General features: G+C 42.9%; 1 protein-coding gene across 2 annotated transcripts in view; it reads right to left on the bottom strand.

Moving 5' to 3' along the window:
* The window catches only part of LOC144505048 (protein KIBRA-like), a 115795-nt gene that overhangs the window by 71009 nt on the left and 25776 nt on the right, over positions 1-19010 (bottom strand). For both annotated transcript variants that reach the window (XM_078230757.1, XM_078230756.1), the window contains exons 2-3: positions 4449-4558; positions 4013-4216 (exon numbers count right to left, since the gene is read on the bottom strand). In XM_078230757.1, coding sequence (XP_078086883.1) covers positions 4013-4216; positions 4449-4558 — 314 coding nt within the window. The remainder of the gene's footprint in view (positions 1-4012; positions 4217-4448; positions 4559-19010) is intronic.

Below are 19010 nucleotides of genomic sequence, written 5' to 3'. Positions count from 1 at the left end.
TCCTCCCTCATTCTTCTGAACTCCAGTGAATATAATCCTAATCGACTCAATCTCTCCTCATATGCAAGTCCCAGGAATCAGTCTGGTAAACTTTTGCTGCACTCCCTCTAAAGGAAGAACATCCTTCCTCAAGTATTCCAGGTGTGGCCTCACCGAGGCTATAATCGCAGCAAGATATTCCTGCTCCTGTACTCAAATCCTCTTGCTATGAAGGCCAATATACCATTTGCCTTCTTTATCACCTGCTACACCAGCACGTTTGCTAAGGTTGCCATTTATAGCCACTTTAATACCGATAGGCCAGAGGGCTCCTGTGCTTGTTTCAGTGGCTACATTCCCACAGACTGCACACATATGATAATCAAAAACACCCTCAGATCATCCTGTAGCATTAATTGTACAGAGCAATAGTTGTAATCAAATTCCATCTTGATTCAGACAATTACAGAATTTGAAATAACACATGACATATTTCCAGCAGCATGTCTGCATGACTTTTCAGGAGCATTTATCAATCGGAAAGGATACTACTCCATTGATGTTTAGCTGGTCTGTGACCACCAGAGGGTTTAGATATATGTTGTTAGGGACCAGTTCAGAAACTCCAAGGTACACTATGAAGTTAGCCTGGACCCCAACTATTTTTCGATTTTGGCCTTAGTGTGAGCATAAGATGTTTCACTCCAGGTGTGATCCTATTACTAGGAAGCTTTTTTCAAAACAAACTTTATTTAACAATACAGTTTATCTATAACAAAAAGAATTAGCTGAACTTTTAACAACTGAATTACTTAAGCATGACAAGGTACAATTCTTTACTGCTAATCTATTAATCTATCGCTCATAGTTCCAATTTAAGCAATATTCCTCATAGACTCAACTCTTCTTCAAACATCAGTTAGCAAAACAACACAGGCTTTTGTGCTGGTACGCAAGCTGCCAGTCTGTCAGCACCCCTCTGGAGAGAGATACCGATTTTCTAGTAGGTCCCAGACTTCAATTTCCAGAGAGAGAGAGAGAATAAGAATTGCTGCTCCTTGAAATCCAAACAAACTGCCTGCTTTTTTCCTCTGTAATACAGTGGAGCCCCGTTTTAACGCGATGGTTGGGGTCCATAAAATTTTATCACGAATGTTATCGGGGTCGCGCTAAATCGGGGTTGCGCTAATTCACTAAACCGGAAATAGCAAAAAAAGGGGTCCGTCATGCGATTGCGTCATATCTGATTTCACGCTAAATCGGGGTTCCACTGTACTAGTTCCTCCCATTAGCGCATGACACATTCTTGTCAATCAACCTAATTAAACCCTACTCTAAAACCCATGGGGACAGCCCAAAAAATAAACAAACCTGCATTCGCTCAGATTAAAGCAAACACTTCAATATCTAGGAGCAATTATTCTTCTGCATTCTCAGCAGCCTGGAGCAGACAAAGCAGCACCACAAACCAGAGTAGAATCTTAACATCTCCTTCACAAGAAACATGACACAAATACTTTTCTTAAAGGCACAGTACTGTCACAGTGTCTATGAATTGTCTACGACAAGCTCTTCATTCCAGGGATCATCCTTGTGAACCACCTCTGGACCCTTTCCAAGACCACTACATCCTTCCTTAGAGACGGGGCCCAAAACTGCTCACAATACTCCAAATGGGGTCTGACCAGAGCCTTATGCCGCCTCAGAAGTACATCCTTGTTCTTGTATTCTAGCCGTCTCGGCATGAACGCTAACATTGCATTTGCCTTCCTAACTGCCGACTGAACCTGCACATTAACCTTAAGAGAATTTTGAACAAGGACTCCCAAGTCCCTTTGTGTTTCTGATTTCCTAAGCACTTCCCCATTTAGAAAATATTCTCTGCCTCCATTCCTCCTTCCAAAGTGCATAGCGTCACACTTTTCCACATTGTATTCCATCTACCACTTCTTTGCCCACTCTCCTAACCTGTCCAAGTCCTTCTGCAGCCCCCCGCTTCCTCAGTACTGCCTGCCCCTCTACATATTTTTGTATCATCTGCAAACTTAGCAACAGTGCCTTCAGTTCCTTCTTTCAAATCGTTAATGTATATTGTGAAAAGTTGTGGTCCCAGCACCGACCCGAGGCACACCACTAGTCACCAGCTGCCATCTTGAAAAGGACCCTTTATCCCCATTCTCTGCCTTCTGCCAGTCAGCCAATCCTCTATCCATGCCAGGATCTTACCCTTAACACCGTGGGCTCTTAACTCATTTAACAGTCTCCTATGCAGCACCCTGTCAAAGGCCTTGTGGAAATCTAAATAAATCACATCCGCTGGTTCTCCTTTATCTGGCTTCCTTGTTACCTCCTCAAAGAACTCTGATTTGTCAGACATGACCTCCCCAGAGAGTGGTGAATCTGTGGAACTCTTTGCCGCAGAAGGCTGTGGAGGCCAGATAATTGAGTGTCTTTAAGACAGAGATAGATAGGTTCTTGATTAATAAGGGGATCGGGGGTTATGGGGAAAAGGCAGGGGAATGGGGATGAGAAAAATATCAGCCATGGTTGAATGGCGGAGCAGACTCAATGGGCCGAGTGGCTTAATTCTGCTCCTATGTCTTATGGTCTACTTTGCTGTTCCTTGCACAACACTATGTTGCAGAAAAAGGATGATGACGACTATTGTACTTCCTTGGATAACAGCAGGATGAATCTGATGTGGCCACGGTGCCTCTGTTCACTCACCCAATTGCCAGAGAAGCCCATGGATATATTTCAGATAACTCAAGTGCATGAAACCATATGGCACAACCCAATAAATATTCTGCTAGCCCTCATCTGCTCCAGCAACAACTCAACCCATCCCCCAGCCCTAACACAGATAATGCCCATAATTAAAAATCCCTCCACCACACTACTCTTTGTTCATCTTCCATTCCAGTTATACTATTCTCCTGAATGCTAATAGCCATTTGAAATACAGAAAGCAACAGTGGCGATGGCTGGACAATGGTGACTTCAAATAAAATACTTGATTCACTGAAGTATTCATATACATAATGACAATGATATTGCTTTATACACCCTGGGGAATCCTCTTGCATAACTGGTAGGTGCTCAACTTTTCTGCTTTCTATTACAGGCACCATATGGTGCCAACTGTGAGATTTCAACAGAGCAATATGCAGGCTGCTCGTTTCCCCGATCTGACAGATGAGATATCCTTGACAGACAGCCTCTCGGTTTTGGAGGCTGTGAGGGCCCCACCAGCCTCTGAACAAGAACAGACCTGGTCATCAGGCAGGAGACAGCAAGTGGGACTCTGTTGAGGGAGAGGGTGGGCTGGTGAAAGGGTGAGGTGGCTACACTTTCCATGGAGGTAGATATCAGTATTATTGGCACAGAGTTCATAGCACTTATGGTATAGATCGACCTGTAAAGTCCCTCTCCAGTGGTGTACAATGCCTCTGGAAGAGCTGACAAAACCTGACATATTTCCTGTTGCTAATCCAAATGTGTTCTCTTACTGGATGGCACCTTGCTTCAGCACCGACATCCAACTGCTTGCTTTATGAGGCTAGGGGCCTCCTTGCAACTGCCAAAAACAGCACTTCTCTGCAAATCTTCACAGCCTCCAAAATCATAAGAAGAGGCAGAGAATCGGTGGGAAGCTGTCCCATGCCTGCTTCTAATCTTTTACTTTGATCCTGGAATACAGCCATTCTTACTTCTGTGGAGGTCCTTTAAAATACAAAACCTTCCATTGACAAATGCAGGCTGTCATCATGCGACTAGTCAAGAAACCTAAAGGGACCAGACAATAGCCAAGGCAAAGCTTGCTGCTTCAACATGTGTGTTCCCAACTGGCCATCAGACCCTGCTACTGAGAACAAGTCTCAAAGTCTCAGAGCAGGGAACACCTGCGTCTTAAGCGTTATCATATGTACCGTACATCTGGATAAGTGAATGAAATTCTCTATTAATGCAACACTGCATTTAAAAGTCAATAAATGCTTCTCTAAGCAGAAAGAAATAGTTTATCCGTACTCACAGCTGGTCTGGGAGCTAGATTTATCCTGCCAGACATCATTTAGCTGCCTGTATTCATGTTGGGCCAATTCCAATCTCTGTTGCTTTACTTGGTAAATTTCCTTCTGTGCAGTTAGGGCATCTTGTGCTACAACTAGATAGTCTTTCAACATGCGCTCCTGTTCTCTTCGCCACTGAGCCCGAGGATCTTCTACTTGTGTTGACTCTGAAAGATAATAAACCATGAAATTCTGTATGTCTGGTTTAAAAATTGAAGCAAAGATGCTCAAAGTCTCTCAATGTCACAATCTGGTTGTGGTGTTTGCTGAATTAAGGCAACACAATTTACAACTAATTTTTCACCAAAAACTGAAGAATAATGGAATGTGGTTTGTAGATTCCAATTGGTCAAGTACTTAGAGGTGAAGCAATATAATTCTATAATTGAAATGCCTTACGCGTATGGTGATCAATGTAATAGATTCCAACTTGTGCATCAAATGCTTCTTCCCAACCCAAAGGCAATTCATCTCCTACACAATCACCAAAGGAGAGGGGTTTGGTCCATCTACAGAACAAAAAGAAAAAATGTCAGCTTCCGAGTGTTAATTAATACTGCATATTTCGGTAGCCTGTTGCAGAAATCGGTTTGTGTGCAGTTTATTTAATGCCATACATTACCTAGAAAAGCAGAGAACTAGCTAATAAATAGCAATATGTATTTATATAGCATCAATTATGCACAAAAACATGTTTCACATAGAACTCAAATTTATTTAAAAGTTTAGTCAAAAAAGTCAAAGCGAGGGAATGTAGAGCTTTGGTCAGGAATTTAGTCAGGGGATTTTCACAGTAACTTCACTGCAGTATTAATGTAAGCCTACTTGCAACACTAATAAATAAACTTTAAACTTCAAAATTCAATAGCATTGAGTCTAGGCAGTTGAAGGCAAGATCATGTCACAAACATTGGATGGAAGGGAAGAGCTCCACAAAAGGTCTGAAGTGCAAGGAATGGAGAATTCAGGTGAGAAGAACATTTCAGGTTAGGGAATGCTGTGAAAATAGAGAATGGCAAGGCAATGAAAGATTTAACTAATAATGGAATTTTAAGTTAGGTGTTGGGGTGGGCAGGAGCCGATAGGTATCCAGTAAAAGGCAGAACCTTTAGAAGCATCCACATACAGAGGGATCTATGCATACAGGTTGACAGGTTCCTGAAACTGGCAACACAAGTAGATAAGGTGGCCAAGAAGCTATATGGGCATGCTTGCCCTCATCGGTCTGGGTACAAAGTATAAAAATTGGCAGCTATATAGAACTTCAGTTAGGCTACATTCGGAATGCTTAAAGTTTGAAGTTTATTTATTTGTGTCACAAGTAGGCTTACATTAACACTGCAATGAAGTTACTGTGAAAATCCCCTAGTCGCCACACTTCGGTGCCTGTTCGGTTTCACTGAGGGAGAATTTAACATGGCCAATGCACCTAACTAGCATGTCTTTCAGATTGTGGAAGGAAACCAGACTACCTGGAGGAAACCCATGCAGACACAGGGAGAACATGCAAACTCTGCACAGGGCGACCCAAGCTGGGAATCGAACCCGGATCCCTGGCGCTGTGAGGCAGCAGTGCTAACCACTGTACCACCGTGCTGCCCTTGTTCTGGTTGCCACACTACCAGAAGGTTGTAGGGGTTTGGAGAGGATACAGATAAAGTTTACCAGAATGTTACCTGGTTTGGATGGCATTAGCTATGAGGAGTGATTGGACAAACTTCGTTTGTTTTCACTTGAACATCGGAGGCTGAGGGGTGACCCGATAGATGTGTGGATAACACGGATAGTCGCAGTCATTTTCCCTGGATAGAAATTTCAATTATTAAGGGACATAGGTTTAATGCAAAAGGGGGAAAGTTTAAAGTTGATGCGAGAGGCAAGGTTTTTTTTTTACACACAGGCTGGTAAGTGCCTGGAATGTGCTGCCAGAGGAGATGGTAGAAGCAGATACAATAGTAACATTTAGGGGCAAATTGACAGATACATGAATAGGCAGGGAATAGAGGGATACGGACCACGAAGAGGCAAAAGCTCTTTAGTTTAGAAAGGTGTCATGTGTGGTGCAGGTGTTCCTTTGCTGTACTATTCTTTGTTCTTTATAAGTGACCAAATATTGATGCAAAATAGGATATGGGCAGCAGAGTTTTATAGAGATCAGGAAGAGGATGTAGTAAAGCATTGGAATAGTTGAGTGACAAAGGCATGGATAAAGGTTCCAGCAGCAAATATATAGGTAGGGAAGTTAAGTGATGTTACAGCGGTGGAAACTGGTTTGTTTTTTATGATGAAGGCGATGAAATTGGAGGTTAAGCCTGGAAGTAAAAATAGAAAACATTGCAAATAATTTAGTTTCGCTCAAGACAGTAGCTGGGGAAAGGAACAAAATCAGAGGCAGGACGAATCAAAGATAAAGATTTTGTTTCTCCCAATATTTAGCTGGAAAAAATTGCAGCTCATCCAAGATTGCATTTGAACAAGCTTAGGAAAGGTGTGGAAGCAGTTAAGCTGGCTGTCATCTGTGTAACTGTGGAAGCTGACACCTTGTCTGCAGATGTTACCAAGAGCTGTGAGTAAGCATGGTTGCTTGGAAGAGGAGGGTCCCAATGAGATAATGTGGAGTTGGGAAGTGAAATATTGCTGGAGTCTGGTTACAATCAGATAGATAAAAGGAGCCGAGTGAAGGGAATTTCAGGGATCTGGAAGACAGAGGCATGGGGGAAGAACGCTGCCTTTAAAAAGGTCAACTACACCTCCCAAGTACCAGATATTTAATCTCTATTGGCACATCCTGCATTCCATTCTAATTATCAGCTTTAAAAATATTTTATCATTCAATTATGAAAAAATAATCAGAAGCTTGAGGAAGGACATGACGGTTTAAAGGTCAAATTTATTTGTGCTTTGCCAATACTGTCCTTTCAGAAAGGAAGACACTCCAAATTACAAAATTCACCTGTTAGGCTGGCTCAATAAATACTAGTAAACAGAATAACAAGAAAAGGTGGCTGATCCACTGAGTTGGCAGCCCTGCACTTAAGTCATCTTGATAGGACACTTGAAATATTCTGAAATGCTGCTGGAAAATGCTTATATTGTATTGTCATGGAGACGGCTAAAAGACATTGGCCACGATTTTCCAGGCCCATTCACCACAGGCCCTTAACTCTTGCGAGAGGGTCAGAATAGGATTTGCACTGGGGAAATCTCAGAATGACATCTCCTCCTTCTCTCCCACATGCCACAATGTAATCAGGTTCATACCCAGCGAGGGTGTGAACATGATCACCAAACTGTATGGATGTAAATATTCCTAAATGGCACAATGCTGTAGTGTCATGATGCTGTGCTATTTTGATATATTTTATGTTTAAGATGGGGTTGTTTTAAGAGGCAGTGTTTTGTTTCACAAAAGTCAATTTGTCTGGTAAACATGCAGCAGTTGCTCATAATGCAAGCCAATAATTGATTTTAGCTAAAGAATGTGTTATTTTGTATGGTTAATAGACCTTTTGTTTATTTCAGTTCTCCAGGATTTTAGACTAGGTATGCAGAGTGGAGAGTTTTGATTAGTTGATTGACAGAGGCAGAGTCATGTGATTAATGGAAAGCCGGTTTCATTTCATTTAGTTGCTGCCTGGGCTGCCAGAAGAAAGCAGTCTCTTTCTGTCTAAAGGCTTTCTGAAAGTTTTATGCCTGGTAACTCAAGTCAAAGCAAATATACTTGCATTTTACAAACTAATTTTAAAGAGAGGTTTAAGTCTATAAGAGAAATATGGCTTGATTGGAACTCAATGATAGGTTAGCAGTTAAGAATTGTTCTTTGTCATGTTTAAGTATTATTCAGTTATTTAAAATTAAGCTAATTCATGTGTTATAATTAAACTGTGCTGTTAAATAAAGTTTGTTTTGGTAAAAGCTTGCTAGTGTGTCAGAGTCATGCCTGGAGTGAAACATCATATCCTCACACAGATGCGAAAAATAGAAAATTGTTGGGGTCTAGTCTGACATCATAAAATATCCTAGGGTTTCTGATCCGTACCCTGATAGTAGCTTCCACAGGCATCAGATTTTCCCCTCCAGTGCCGGCTGGAATCACTAGTGCTCTGCAGCAGTATAGACAGCCATGCCAGGGGTGCAGAAGCCAGTGTAGCTCCCAGGTGATCAGGGACATGGTAGGGCAGTGTCCTGGCACTGCCTCCTGGCACACTGGCAGTGCCAGTGCAAAGGGCAGCACATTGCTATTGATGATGAATAGCAGGGGATGGGAACTGTCAGCAATGATGGATGGGGATGGAGGGCCTCTGATCTTTGAGGTCAGAGCTCCCTTTTCCCCCATTTCTGTGGAGCCAGCCTTCCTGGCATCTTCAGGCTGCGCCCCTCAAGAATGATTGTGCAAATCTTTGTGCTTTTCTTTGACAAAGGCCAGAATTCTACAGCTATTCATGCACGGCCATCTCTGCCAGCAAAAATGGAGAATTTAGCGCTCAGCTAAATCTCCATTCACTGCAGGGGGACCACAGAATTCCAGCTGCAGGCGAGGTCAGAGAATTCAGCCCAAAGTGTCAGAAGATCTAGAAAGAAAACCTGGCTGTTTCGCAGGGGACAGGTATGCTCGTTTTCAGGCAAAACCAGACACAATGCCATTTTTTGGGAGTATTCCACCCATAATCTGGCTATCTGATCGAAGACTGGCTATCTGATCGAAGACAGAGGGTGGTGGTGGATGGAAAATTTTCGGACTGGAGGCAGGTTGCTAGCGGAGTGCCGCAGGGATCGGTGCTTGGTCCTCTGCTCTTTGTGATTTTTATTAATGACTTAGAGGAGGGGGCTGAAGGGTGGATCAGTAAATTTGCTGATGACACCAAGATTGGTGGAGTAGTGGATGAGGTGGAGGGGTGTTGTAGGCTGCAAAGAGACATAGATAGGATGCAAAGCTGGGCTGAAAAATGGCAAATGGAGTTTAACCCTGATAAATGTGAGGTGATTCATTTTGGTCGGACCAATTTAAATGTGGATTACAGGGTCAAAGGTAGGGTTCTGAAGACTGTGGAGGAACAGAGAGATCTTGGGGTCCATATCCACAGATCTCTAAAGGTTGCCACTCAAGTGGATAGAGCTGTGAAGAAGGCATATCGTGTGTTAGCTTTTATTAACAGGGGGTTGGAGTTTAAGAGCCGTGGGGTTATGCTGCAACTGTACAGGACCTTGGTGAGACCGCATTTGGAATATTGCGTGCAGTTCTGGTCACCTCACTATAAGAAGGATGTGGAAGCGCTGGAGAGAGTGCAGAGGAGATTTACCAGGATGCTGCCTGGTTTGGAGTATCGGTCTTATGAGGAAAGGTTGAGGGAGCTGGGGCTGTTCTCTCTGGAGCGGAGGAGATTGAGGGGAGACTTAATAGAGGTTTATAAAATGATGAAGGGGATAGATCGAGTGAACGTTCAAAGACTATTTCCTCGGGTGGATGGAGCTATTACAAGGGGGCATAACTATAGGGTTCATGGTGGGAGATATAGGAAGGATATCAGAGGTAGGTTCTTCACGCAGAGAGTGGTTGGGGTGTGGAATGGACTGCCTGCAGTGATAGTGGAGTCAGACACTTTAGGAACATTTAAGCGGTTATTGGATAGGCACATGGAGCACACCAGGATGATAGGGAGTGGGATAGCTTGATCTTGGTTTCAGATGAAGGTCGGCACAACATCGTGGGCCGAAGGGCCTGTTCTGTGCTGTACTGTTCTATGTTCTATAATCGGCACAGCAGATTTAAAATCTGTGGAAAGAGTTCTTCCACTCAATTAAGTTCCAAAAAAGCTACAGACCTCATAACTTTATGTTTGGATTCCGGTTGCTGCTTATCCATAGTTACAACAGAGAACAAGTAAATCTCCCATCACTACAACAATTAGGAAACAAAGCAGGAAAGAATAAACCCATGGGTGAAGACCAAAGATGCAGTCAAATTTAAAATGTGTGAAAATGCATTTGTTTTCATATTGTTCTGGCTGCTTCAGAAATTGCTTTGCAATATAAAACAAACAATTTCCATGGGGCTATGGTGCCAATATTGTACAAGCAGTAATGAAAATGTGTAACTTTAACCCTCATCATCACTTGGTGATGTTCAACCCTTGATCCTCACAGGACTAAACAATTTAAAGAGCTTAGCTACATCTTTAGTCATTTCTAATAATCAACCGGGAATGGAAAATAAAACAATTATCCAGCTAACATTTTCGGCATACCGGTGATCAAGCTGAAACACTGCATCAAAATGTGAAGTAAACATACACAAGACTGAAGAAGAGACTTCCCCATTTCATAGAGCAGACAAAAGACTACTGATAAAAAAAAGAGTTTACCTTGGCAAACTGATATGATAAAATGTAGTGAAAGTCAGTTACATATATACTTACACATAAAGTGTAAAAATTATGCCAAGGAAATTAAATTAACCATCAACTAATGCTTCCAGATTTTATTAATTCAAAAGCAATAAAATTATTGCCCAAGCCAGGGGTGGAATCAGCTAGATATCAGACACACAAATAGGAGCCCTTTAGAATAGAAAAAACAAAATGCATTAAGGGGAGGCAGTGGTATAGAGGTATTCTTAATGGGCTAGTACTCTCGAGGCCCAGATAAATGCTCTGGGGACCCAGGTTTAAATCCCACCACAGATGGTGAAATTTGAATTCAGTAAAAATAAAATCTGAATTTATAATGTCTAATGATCATGAAACCCATCTGGTTCACTACTGCTCTTCAGGTCATTACCTGGCATTCAAAGTGGAGGTGGATAAATATTTGATAGATCAAGGAATAGAGGACTATGCAGAAATGGCACAGAAGGAGGTAATGGGGAAATGGTACAGAAAAGGAGTTGAGGCCAGCATATGATCGCATTGAATGGTGGGCGGGCAGGCTTCAAGGGCCTGGTTGTCTACTCCAGTTTCTATTTCTTGTGTGTTCTTATGTTCAAAGCCTGTCCACATCTAAAAGGCACAAGTCAGGAGTGTGATGGAATACTGTCCACTTGTCTGGATGAGTGCCACTCCAACAACACTCAAGAAGCTTTACACTATCCCGGACAAAGCAACGCATTTGACTGGCACCCCAACCACCACTTTAAACATTCACACCGTCCACCTCCAATGCAATGGCAGCAGTGTATACCATCTAGATGCACTGCAACAACTCATCAAAGGCTCCTTCAACAGCACCTTCCAAACCCAAGACCACTACCATCTAGAAGCACAAGGGCAGCAGACACATGGGAACACTACCACCTGCAAATTCCCCTCCAAGCCACACACCATCCTGACTTGGAAATATATCACCGTTTCTTCGCTATCGCCAGATCAAATTCCTGGAACACCCTAACAACACTAGGCATGTATCACTACCTTCTTGAGAGCAATAATAGCCAGTGATGTCCAGAACCCATAAATGAAATCTTTAAAAAGAAGTGATGCCATCACCAAACACATTTCCCCTTCCCTTTACTTTCAGCATTCTGAAACGATTGTTCACTCTGTGGTACGCTGATCCATTTGTCAGTTGCCAGCATCTCCCTTTCCCATGTCATCTTTCCATGCTGGCACAGGAGATGTAACACCTGCTCTTTTATCTCATCATCCAAGGCCCTAAATACTCCTCCTAGGTGAAACAACTATTTAAGTTTACTTCTTTCAATTTAATATACTGTATTCAAGATGTGGGGTTTAGGGAGATTAACAGGCTAAGTGTATGGGGATACGGGGATAGGGCCAGAGTAGGATGCTATGTCAGAGGGTCGGTGCAGACTCAATAGGTCAAACAGTCTCCTTCTGCACTGTAGGGATTCTATGATATCAAAAGCAGAGAGAAAACAAAAAAAAGGAAATCTCAAGCCAGTAATCATTCAGTCCTGTTTGCAACAGAATCTCTTGGGTGCAGTCAGAGGAATCTGTATTCCTATGTATCTACTGCCCTTGTCTTTCTAGGTGGTAAAGGTCACAGATTTTGAAGGTGCTGTTGAAGGAGCCTTGTTTTGTTCCTGCAGTGCATCTTGGAGATAGTACACACTGCTGCCACTGTGTAACAGTGGAGGAGAGAATCAATATCGAAGGTGGTGGTGGAGTATTAAACTTGTCCTGGATAATGTTGAGCATCTTGAGTTTTGATGAGCTGCACTCATCTAGGCAAGTGGAAGGTATTCCATCACACTCCTGATTTGTGCATGGTGGACAAGCTTTGAAGAGTCTGGTGAGTTACTTGCCACAGGATTCCAGCCTCACATCTCCCCTTGTAGTCACAATATTTATTTGGTTGGTCCAGTTTCTGTTCAATGATAATCCCTAGTTTGGGAATGGGGGATTCAGCGATAGTAATGCCTTTGAATGTCAAGGAGAGATTGTTGGATTCTCTCTTGGGGATGGTCATTGCCTGGTAGCTGTGTGACATAAATGTTACTTGCCACTTATCAGCCCAAGCCTGAATGTTGCCCAGGTCTTGCTGCATATGGATACAGACTGCTTTAGTGTCTGGGGAATCACAAATGGTTCTGATCATTCTGCAATCATCAGCAAATATCCTCACTTCTGACCTTAAGATGATGGAAGGTTATTGATGAAGCAGCTGTTGATGGTTCAGCCCAGGGCAATCCCTGAGGAACTCCTGCAGTGATGTTCTGGGGCTGAAATGATTGACCTTCAACACCACAATCATCTTCCTCTGTGCTAAGTATGACTCCAACCAGCAGAGTGTTTTCTTCATTTTTATTATTCAGGTCAAACAATAATAAAATAAAGGTTTAATGCACTGTTAATAAATTGATTAATTAAGCAATAACTCATATTTATCTTTGGTACACAGGTGATGTCAAGTTTGGAAGGGCACTTAAAGCAAAAAGTGTAGTTTACCACCAAGAATATTCCATTGCAATGCCATTAAAACAATTACAAAGTGCACTCCAAGTTCAGTCCGTACAAACAGAGTTTCAACTTGATAATCCTCGGGAGTGAAATCCTGGGAGGGAGGGGGAGAGACAGAGACCGAGGAGAGAAATGGTCACAGATGTCTGTCTTAATAACACTTAGACATCACTATTTAACTTCAAGTGAATCAAGAGTTTAATTTGGAGGTGAATGGAATATTAGTCACACTCAATCATAGCACAATAATTAAGAAACCAATTTGCATCTAAAAGAGCACAAAATGAATAAAAACAGTTTTTTGCTTCTGAAAAATAATTAGCATAGCGTTCATGCAATTTGACTTGAAGTACTCAAGTAACATAGATTGGAACATCTTTTCATTTGAAGTTTGTTTTTTGTGTTTCCAGCAATTTGAATTCAGCAATATAAAGCACAGAAGGAATTTTGTGCTCAAACGAAATATGAATTTATAATTTGAATTAAGAGGCAAGAGATTGTGAATTAAAAAGGTGGCTAAACCAGACATTGTGGGGACAGAGGTGATGAAATGTTTTATTCCTGTGAGGATTTTATGGCCAAATGAGGTTATATAATAAAGGAAGCAACAACTACATATTTCAGCACATATTAATACAGAAAATAATTGCAAAGCACCTTGCATTAAGAAAAAATATAGTTGATGTGAGCAGAAGGAAAATGGAAAGTAGATAGAGAGTCTTCCCAATTTTTAACTAGAGAAAATTGCAGCTCACTAAAGGATAAATACTGGACAGAGTTTGGCAACAAAGAGGGTCGAGAGGGATAGATCTGGGTGGTATCAACAAACCAGTAGAAGATGGCTTCTGAGGATGATGTCACCTGTGAAACACTTTATAAATGACCGAGAGGAACAGATGAATACAAATAACTTCTGTGCTTTAGTATTTGTTGGCTCAGGCCAAGGATTGATCCTCGAGTACTCTCAAGTATACTCTGATTATGTTTGGATATTGATACTGAATAAGGGCAGCCTCAGCTGTACAACAGAAAAGAGACATTAAGTAGGATGGTGTCAAGAACAAAAGAGTAGGAATGGCCATGTGGCTCCTTTAGTCCTCTCTGCCATTCAATAAGATAATGGCTGATCGGATTATGGTCTTTTTCCAGTCTGCCCCACATAACACTCGACTCCCTTGTAGATCGAAACATCTATTCAATTCAGTGTTAAATACACACAATGACCCAACCTCCCTTGCCATCTGAGTAAAGAGAAACAGTCCTCAGAAGAAATTTCCTCTTCATCTCTGTGTTAAATGGGAGACTTGCTTTTGAAACTAGCCCTCTTAGTTGTTTTGTTTTAATTAATTTCAGGGATGTGGGCTTTGTTTGATAGGCCAGCTTATTGCTTATCCCCAATTGCCCTTGGTGGCGAGCTGCCTTCTTGAACTGCTACAGTCCATATGATGTCGGTACACCACTTGTTAGGGAGTGAGTTCCAGGATTTTGAACAAGCAACAGTGAAGAAAGAGCAATATATTTCCAAGTCAGGGTGTGTGGCTTGGAGGGAAACTTCCAGGTGGTGGTGTTCCCATGTATCTGCTGCCCTTGATCTTCTAGATAGTAGTCGTGGTTTGAGGGTTCTGTCTTAGGAGGCTTGGTGAGTTCCTGCAGTGCATCTTGTAGATGGTACACACTGTTGCCAGTGTGCATCGGTGATGGAAGGAGCCAACAGACCAGACACTTCTCATTATATACACAGATGAGACTCCCTGATTGAGCAGGCAATGATTACCTCAATCAGGGACATATTTTGATACCAACCAAATAAACAAAATCAAATTAACTTCGGGGCTCATACTCCAAGAGGCCCACCTCATAGGACTCGTTGAGGTCATTACAACCCCCTCCCCCTCATCTAAAGAACCTTGGCGGTTTACACCCTTCATGAGTCTCTTGCAACGTTTCAGTGCAAGATCCAGTTCCTCCAACTCTGCATCTGACATGAGCAGGGTATATGGAACAGGTGCTCGTCTCTTACGATGCAAACGCTGGAGTTCCAGTTCACTCCATTCCTCAGGAGGCAAAGGAGTAGGCTTCTTCTGCAATGTCCATTTCAGACTCTGAGGTCCTAATTATGATGGACGAAGAGCCTGGGGAGGCCAGTTCCGGAGGACTCTCCTCGGTTCTTGGCACGCTGGGCATAGCTGGCTCCAGACAAACTGTGATTTCAAGGCCTGCACCAGGTTCAGATGTTTTTTCTGGATGGCACCCATGAGTATTTTGTAGAATACCGGCCCTGTCCTAGAGGCAACTGTTCCTGGTAGCCAAGCGGGACCCTTGGTGTAATTCTTTAGCAGTACTTTTTCACTGGTCTCCAATTGTCTCTCCTGGCTGCTGTTGTCATGGCCTCTGCATTGGGCTTCTTGCTGCCTTTCCACCTTGCCCTCCAGGTTCGGGAAGATCAAACACAATGTAGTATCGTGTTGTTTGCCCAAGAGCAATGCTGCGGGCACTGACTTGGAACCAGCACTTGTGGCCCCCATAGCAGTATGCCATCTTCTACAGTGAGCTTCTCTCATCTACTCCGGTAAGGGTGTAATTGGAGCAGTGCTGGTCTTTCCGTTTCCCCCATCAGCACTAATTGTTTAACTTTTGCAAGGACCATGTCGTTTTTCGTCCTATATTATGTGCATCCAATGGAAAGATGTCCAGAAAATTCATGGTCATTACCGTTTCTTCTACTTGTGCTACCATCGGTGGTCAACTATGTTCTGGAATCAGGAGATGGAGTTTGATTGATGAACAATTTATAACCTGATTGATGGTATATGGGAGACACCATCAAAAGATATTAAAACAACTGGAATATTGTGAAGTCTGCAAACCTTACAGTGCTTGCAAGGAGAATTTGATAAGGACTCTTTACTAGACACTTGTTTTAAGAAAGTCTGTATAAAAACCTTAAAAGACTGGAATAAAGCAAGAAATTCGACTTAAAGGATCAGCGTCTCCAACAGTCGGGATGCAGCTAGTGTGGAATAATCAACCATTGAAGACTACGGAAGAAGAGGGATGTTGACGGAATGACTGACCAGACAGTCTATCCCTGTGGACAACTTTATTCAGTCTGAGACATGGTGATGTATGAACCAACGGGAATTACACCATTTTGGGGAGCTGAGAGGGTAGACCAATTTCAGGTTATACAATAAAGTTGTCTTCCTTCCTTTTAATACAAGATTTGTGTTTTCACACATTATTTGGTATTGAGTCATTCATTCCTGTGCGTCTAGAATACAGCTCTGAATCCAAGTGACACTTCACAAAGGAATCTTAAACCTGTTGGTAGTGACAGCACATTCAAGCACTTTGCAGGTGAAAGGAAGCTTGGAGATGTTTACAAGAATAGAGGGGTCACGTTTTTGAGGAGTGATGAAGGTAGTCTTGAAAGTATAGGGAGACAGTACCTGAGGAGGTAAATCATTTGCAATTTCAGTTCGTAGGGATAATGTGTGGTCAGCAATTTAAGGTGACAGGAATAAAGGGAGAATGGGGATCTCATGGATGAGTTCAGAGAAAGCAATGGTCAAGGACAAGCACAAGGAGGAAAATAAGAGAAAAATGCAAGATCAGAGTTCATAAATGAAAGAGAAATATGATGGTTTTAATCTGTGACAAAAGAAGCCCATGTGCTCATCACTTATTGGTAGTGGTTAACAGGAGAGAGGGTTTAGAGGAGATTATGAGCACCAAAGCACCTTCCCAGCCAATGAAATAGTTTTGAAGTGTCATCACTGTTATGTGCAACAGCCAACATGGACAGATGAAGGTCCTACAAACTAGTAATGGCATAATGACCTGATTAGCTATTTTAGCGATGTTGGGTTGAAGGGCAAATATCGGAAAGACTCTTGCGGTCACCTTTGAAATAATGCCAATTGAGCTTTGGTGCCTAAGAGAGCAGATGGCAGGCGGTATCTTGGCCTGGGGAGTCGGCATCAGTCCAGCATTGCCTCTTTTGGGGAAGATCCACGAAATCTCGAACCAAACAGTTGAGAGCCACCAGCAGACCTTCCCTGGGATTAGATTCTCGGGGCAGGAAGTCCTGCCTACCAAGAGCTACAAGTCAAACTGAGGATGTCAGCTTTTTCATTCAGCAGCGCCACCGGGGAGGCAATGGCTGCTGTCAGAATAATATCCACCAGAGACCCAGGTTCAATAACGGACCCAAACCAGAGATAACAGCAGGAGAGGTTTGGCAGGGTGGAGGTGTGGGGTGGAGGAGGGGGTGGGGAGTTAAAACAAGAGCAGGGGTGTGGCTTTCAGTGAGGGCCCCCTTCCCAATGTCGGGTCCCTTGATAAGGCACTGAGTGGACATTAGTTGACTTAGAGTCTCAATTGACAGCAGGATCAGGCGGCCATCTATGGGCCTTCCCACCATGGACTTAATCGGATTAACATAAGAACAAGGAGTAGGAGTAGGCCATCTGGCCCCTCGAACCTGCTCCGCCATTCAATTAGGTCATGGCTGACCTTTTCGTGGACACAGCTCTACTTACCCGCCCATTCACCATAACCCTTAATTTCTTTACTGTTCAAAAATTTTTCTATCAGTGCCTTAAAAACATTCAATGAGGTAGCCTCAACTGCTTCACTGGGCAGGAAATTTCACAGATTCACAACCCTTTGGGTGAAGAAGTTCTCCCTCAGCTCAGTCCTTTGAATCCCTGCCCCCTAGTTCTAGTTTAGGTCTAGTTAGATTGGAGGCAGGAAGGTGGATGGGCGTTCACTTGCCAACAGCACGCCTGTTCAGCTGTCCTCCTCACCTCCAAACGCAGTAGGGGATAGGACAGAAAATTTAGTCTTGTATCTCTGAGACTGCAGCAGTCCTTCGGTATGGCATTGGCATGTCAGCCTTGGCTTTGTCCAAAGTTATCTGAAGTGGTAAGTGAACCAGCAATCTTCCAACTCTAGTGTGGGGAACGTGCAATTAGTAAGTCACACTTGACACTGCAGACCTGATAAAATGAAGGTGGGAGGTGGTGGTGGTGGAGGGGTTAGAGAAGAGAGTCTATCATGCAGACTCAGTGCTTTGTGTTTGGTAGAAACAAGAATGTAGGATCACATAAAAGGAATGGTGGAAGAGTTATTTTTTTGAAAGAAAGAGCTAAAGAAAAGACAGTAGTGAGAAGTTAGGGATAGGTTGATGGTATTAGCAAGCTGGGGATGTGGAGGTAGAGCTGGGTGGTCAGGGGTTGGAAGAGAGAGGTTATCAAGCACTGCTGCCTCACAGCGCCAGGGACCGGGTTCGATTCCTGGCTTGGGTCATTGTCTGTGTGGAGTTTGCACATTCTACCTGTGTCTGCGTGGAGTTTGCACATTCTCCCCGTGTCTGCGTGGGTTTCCTCGGTGCTCCAGTTTCCTCCCTCAGGTCAAAGATGTGTGGGTTAGGTAGATTGGCCATGCTAAATTGCGCCTTAGGGTCGGGGGACTAGCTAGGATAAATGTATGGGGATAAGGCCTGGGTGGGATGGTGCAGACTCGATTGGCTGAATGACCTCCTTCTGCACTGTAGGATTCTATGAAATGGTCATCTTAAAGGAGAGGCTTGGTGTGCAAGAGAGAAAACAGAGTAAGTAAAATAAAAGACTGGAGGTTTATGGGGAAGTCAGAGAAGGCAGCCAAGAACTTAGGAAAATAGGTTGTCAAGCTTGCAGATGGGCCAAGGAATGGCAAATGAAGATCAATTTGGGAAAATGCAAGGCAAATGCACATCAGAAGCTAAACATTGGAGGCATATGTACTCCATGAGTAGGAGAAACTTGTCAATTGGAAAGCTCAAGGATCGAGCAAATTGAATAATTATTTTATTGCTTAGAATGTCAAAACAGTATCAGGTCTTAATAATAAGGCAAACTCAGACAAACTGAATAGAAATGGTCAAGCTGCACCTTAAATTCTGTACAAAAGTTCTGGCTGCTACATGAGAAGAAAGCCATCTAAGACCAAAGGCAGCATAAAGCAGTGAAGTTGATCCCCATGGTTTGAGGACAGCCAAGAGGAG

Source organism: Mustelus asterias, chromosome 16 (genome assembly GCF_964213995.1).
Source record: "Mustelus asterias chromosome 16, sMusAst1.hap1.1, whole genome shotgun sequence".
NCBI lineage: Eukaryota > Metazoa > Chordata > Chondrichthyes > Carcharhiniformes > Triakidae > Mustelus > Mustelus asterias.
The sequence above is the reverse complement of the archived record's forward strand: the minus strand, read 5'-3'. Positions and strand labels throughout refer to the sequence as shown.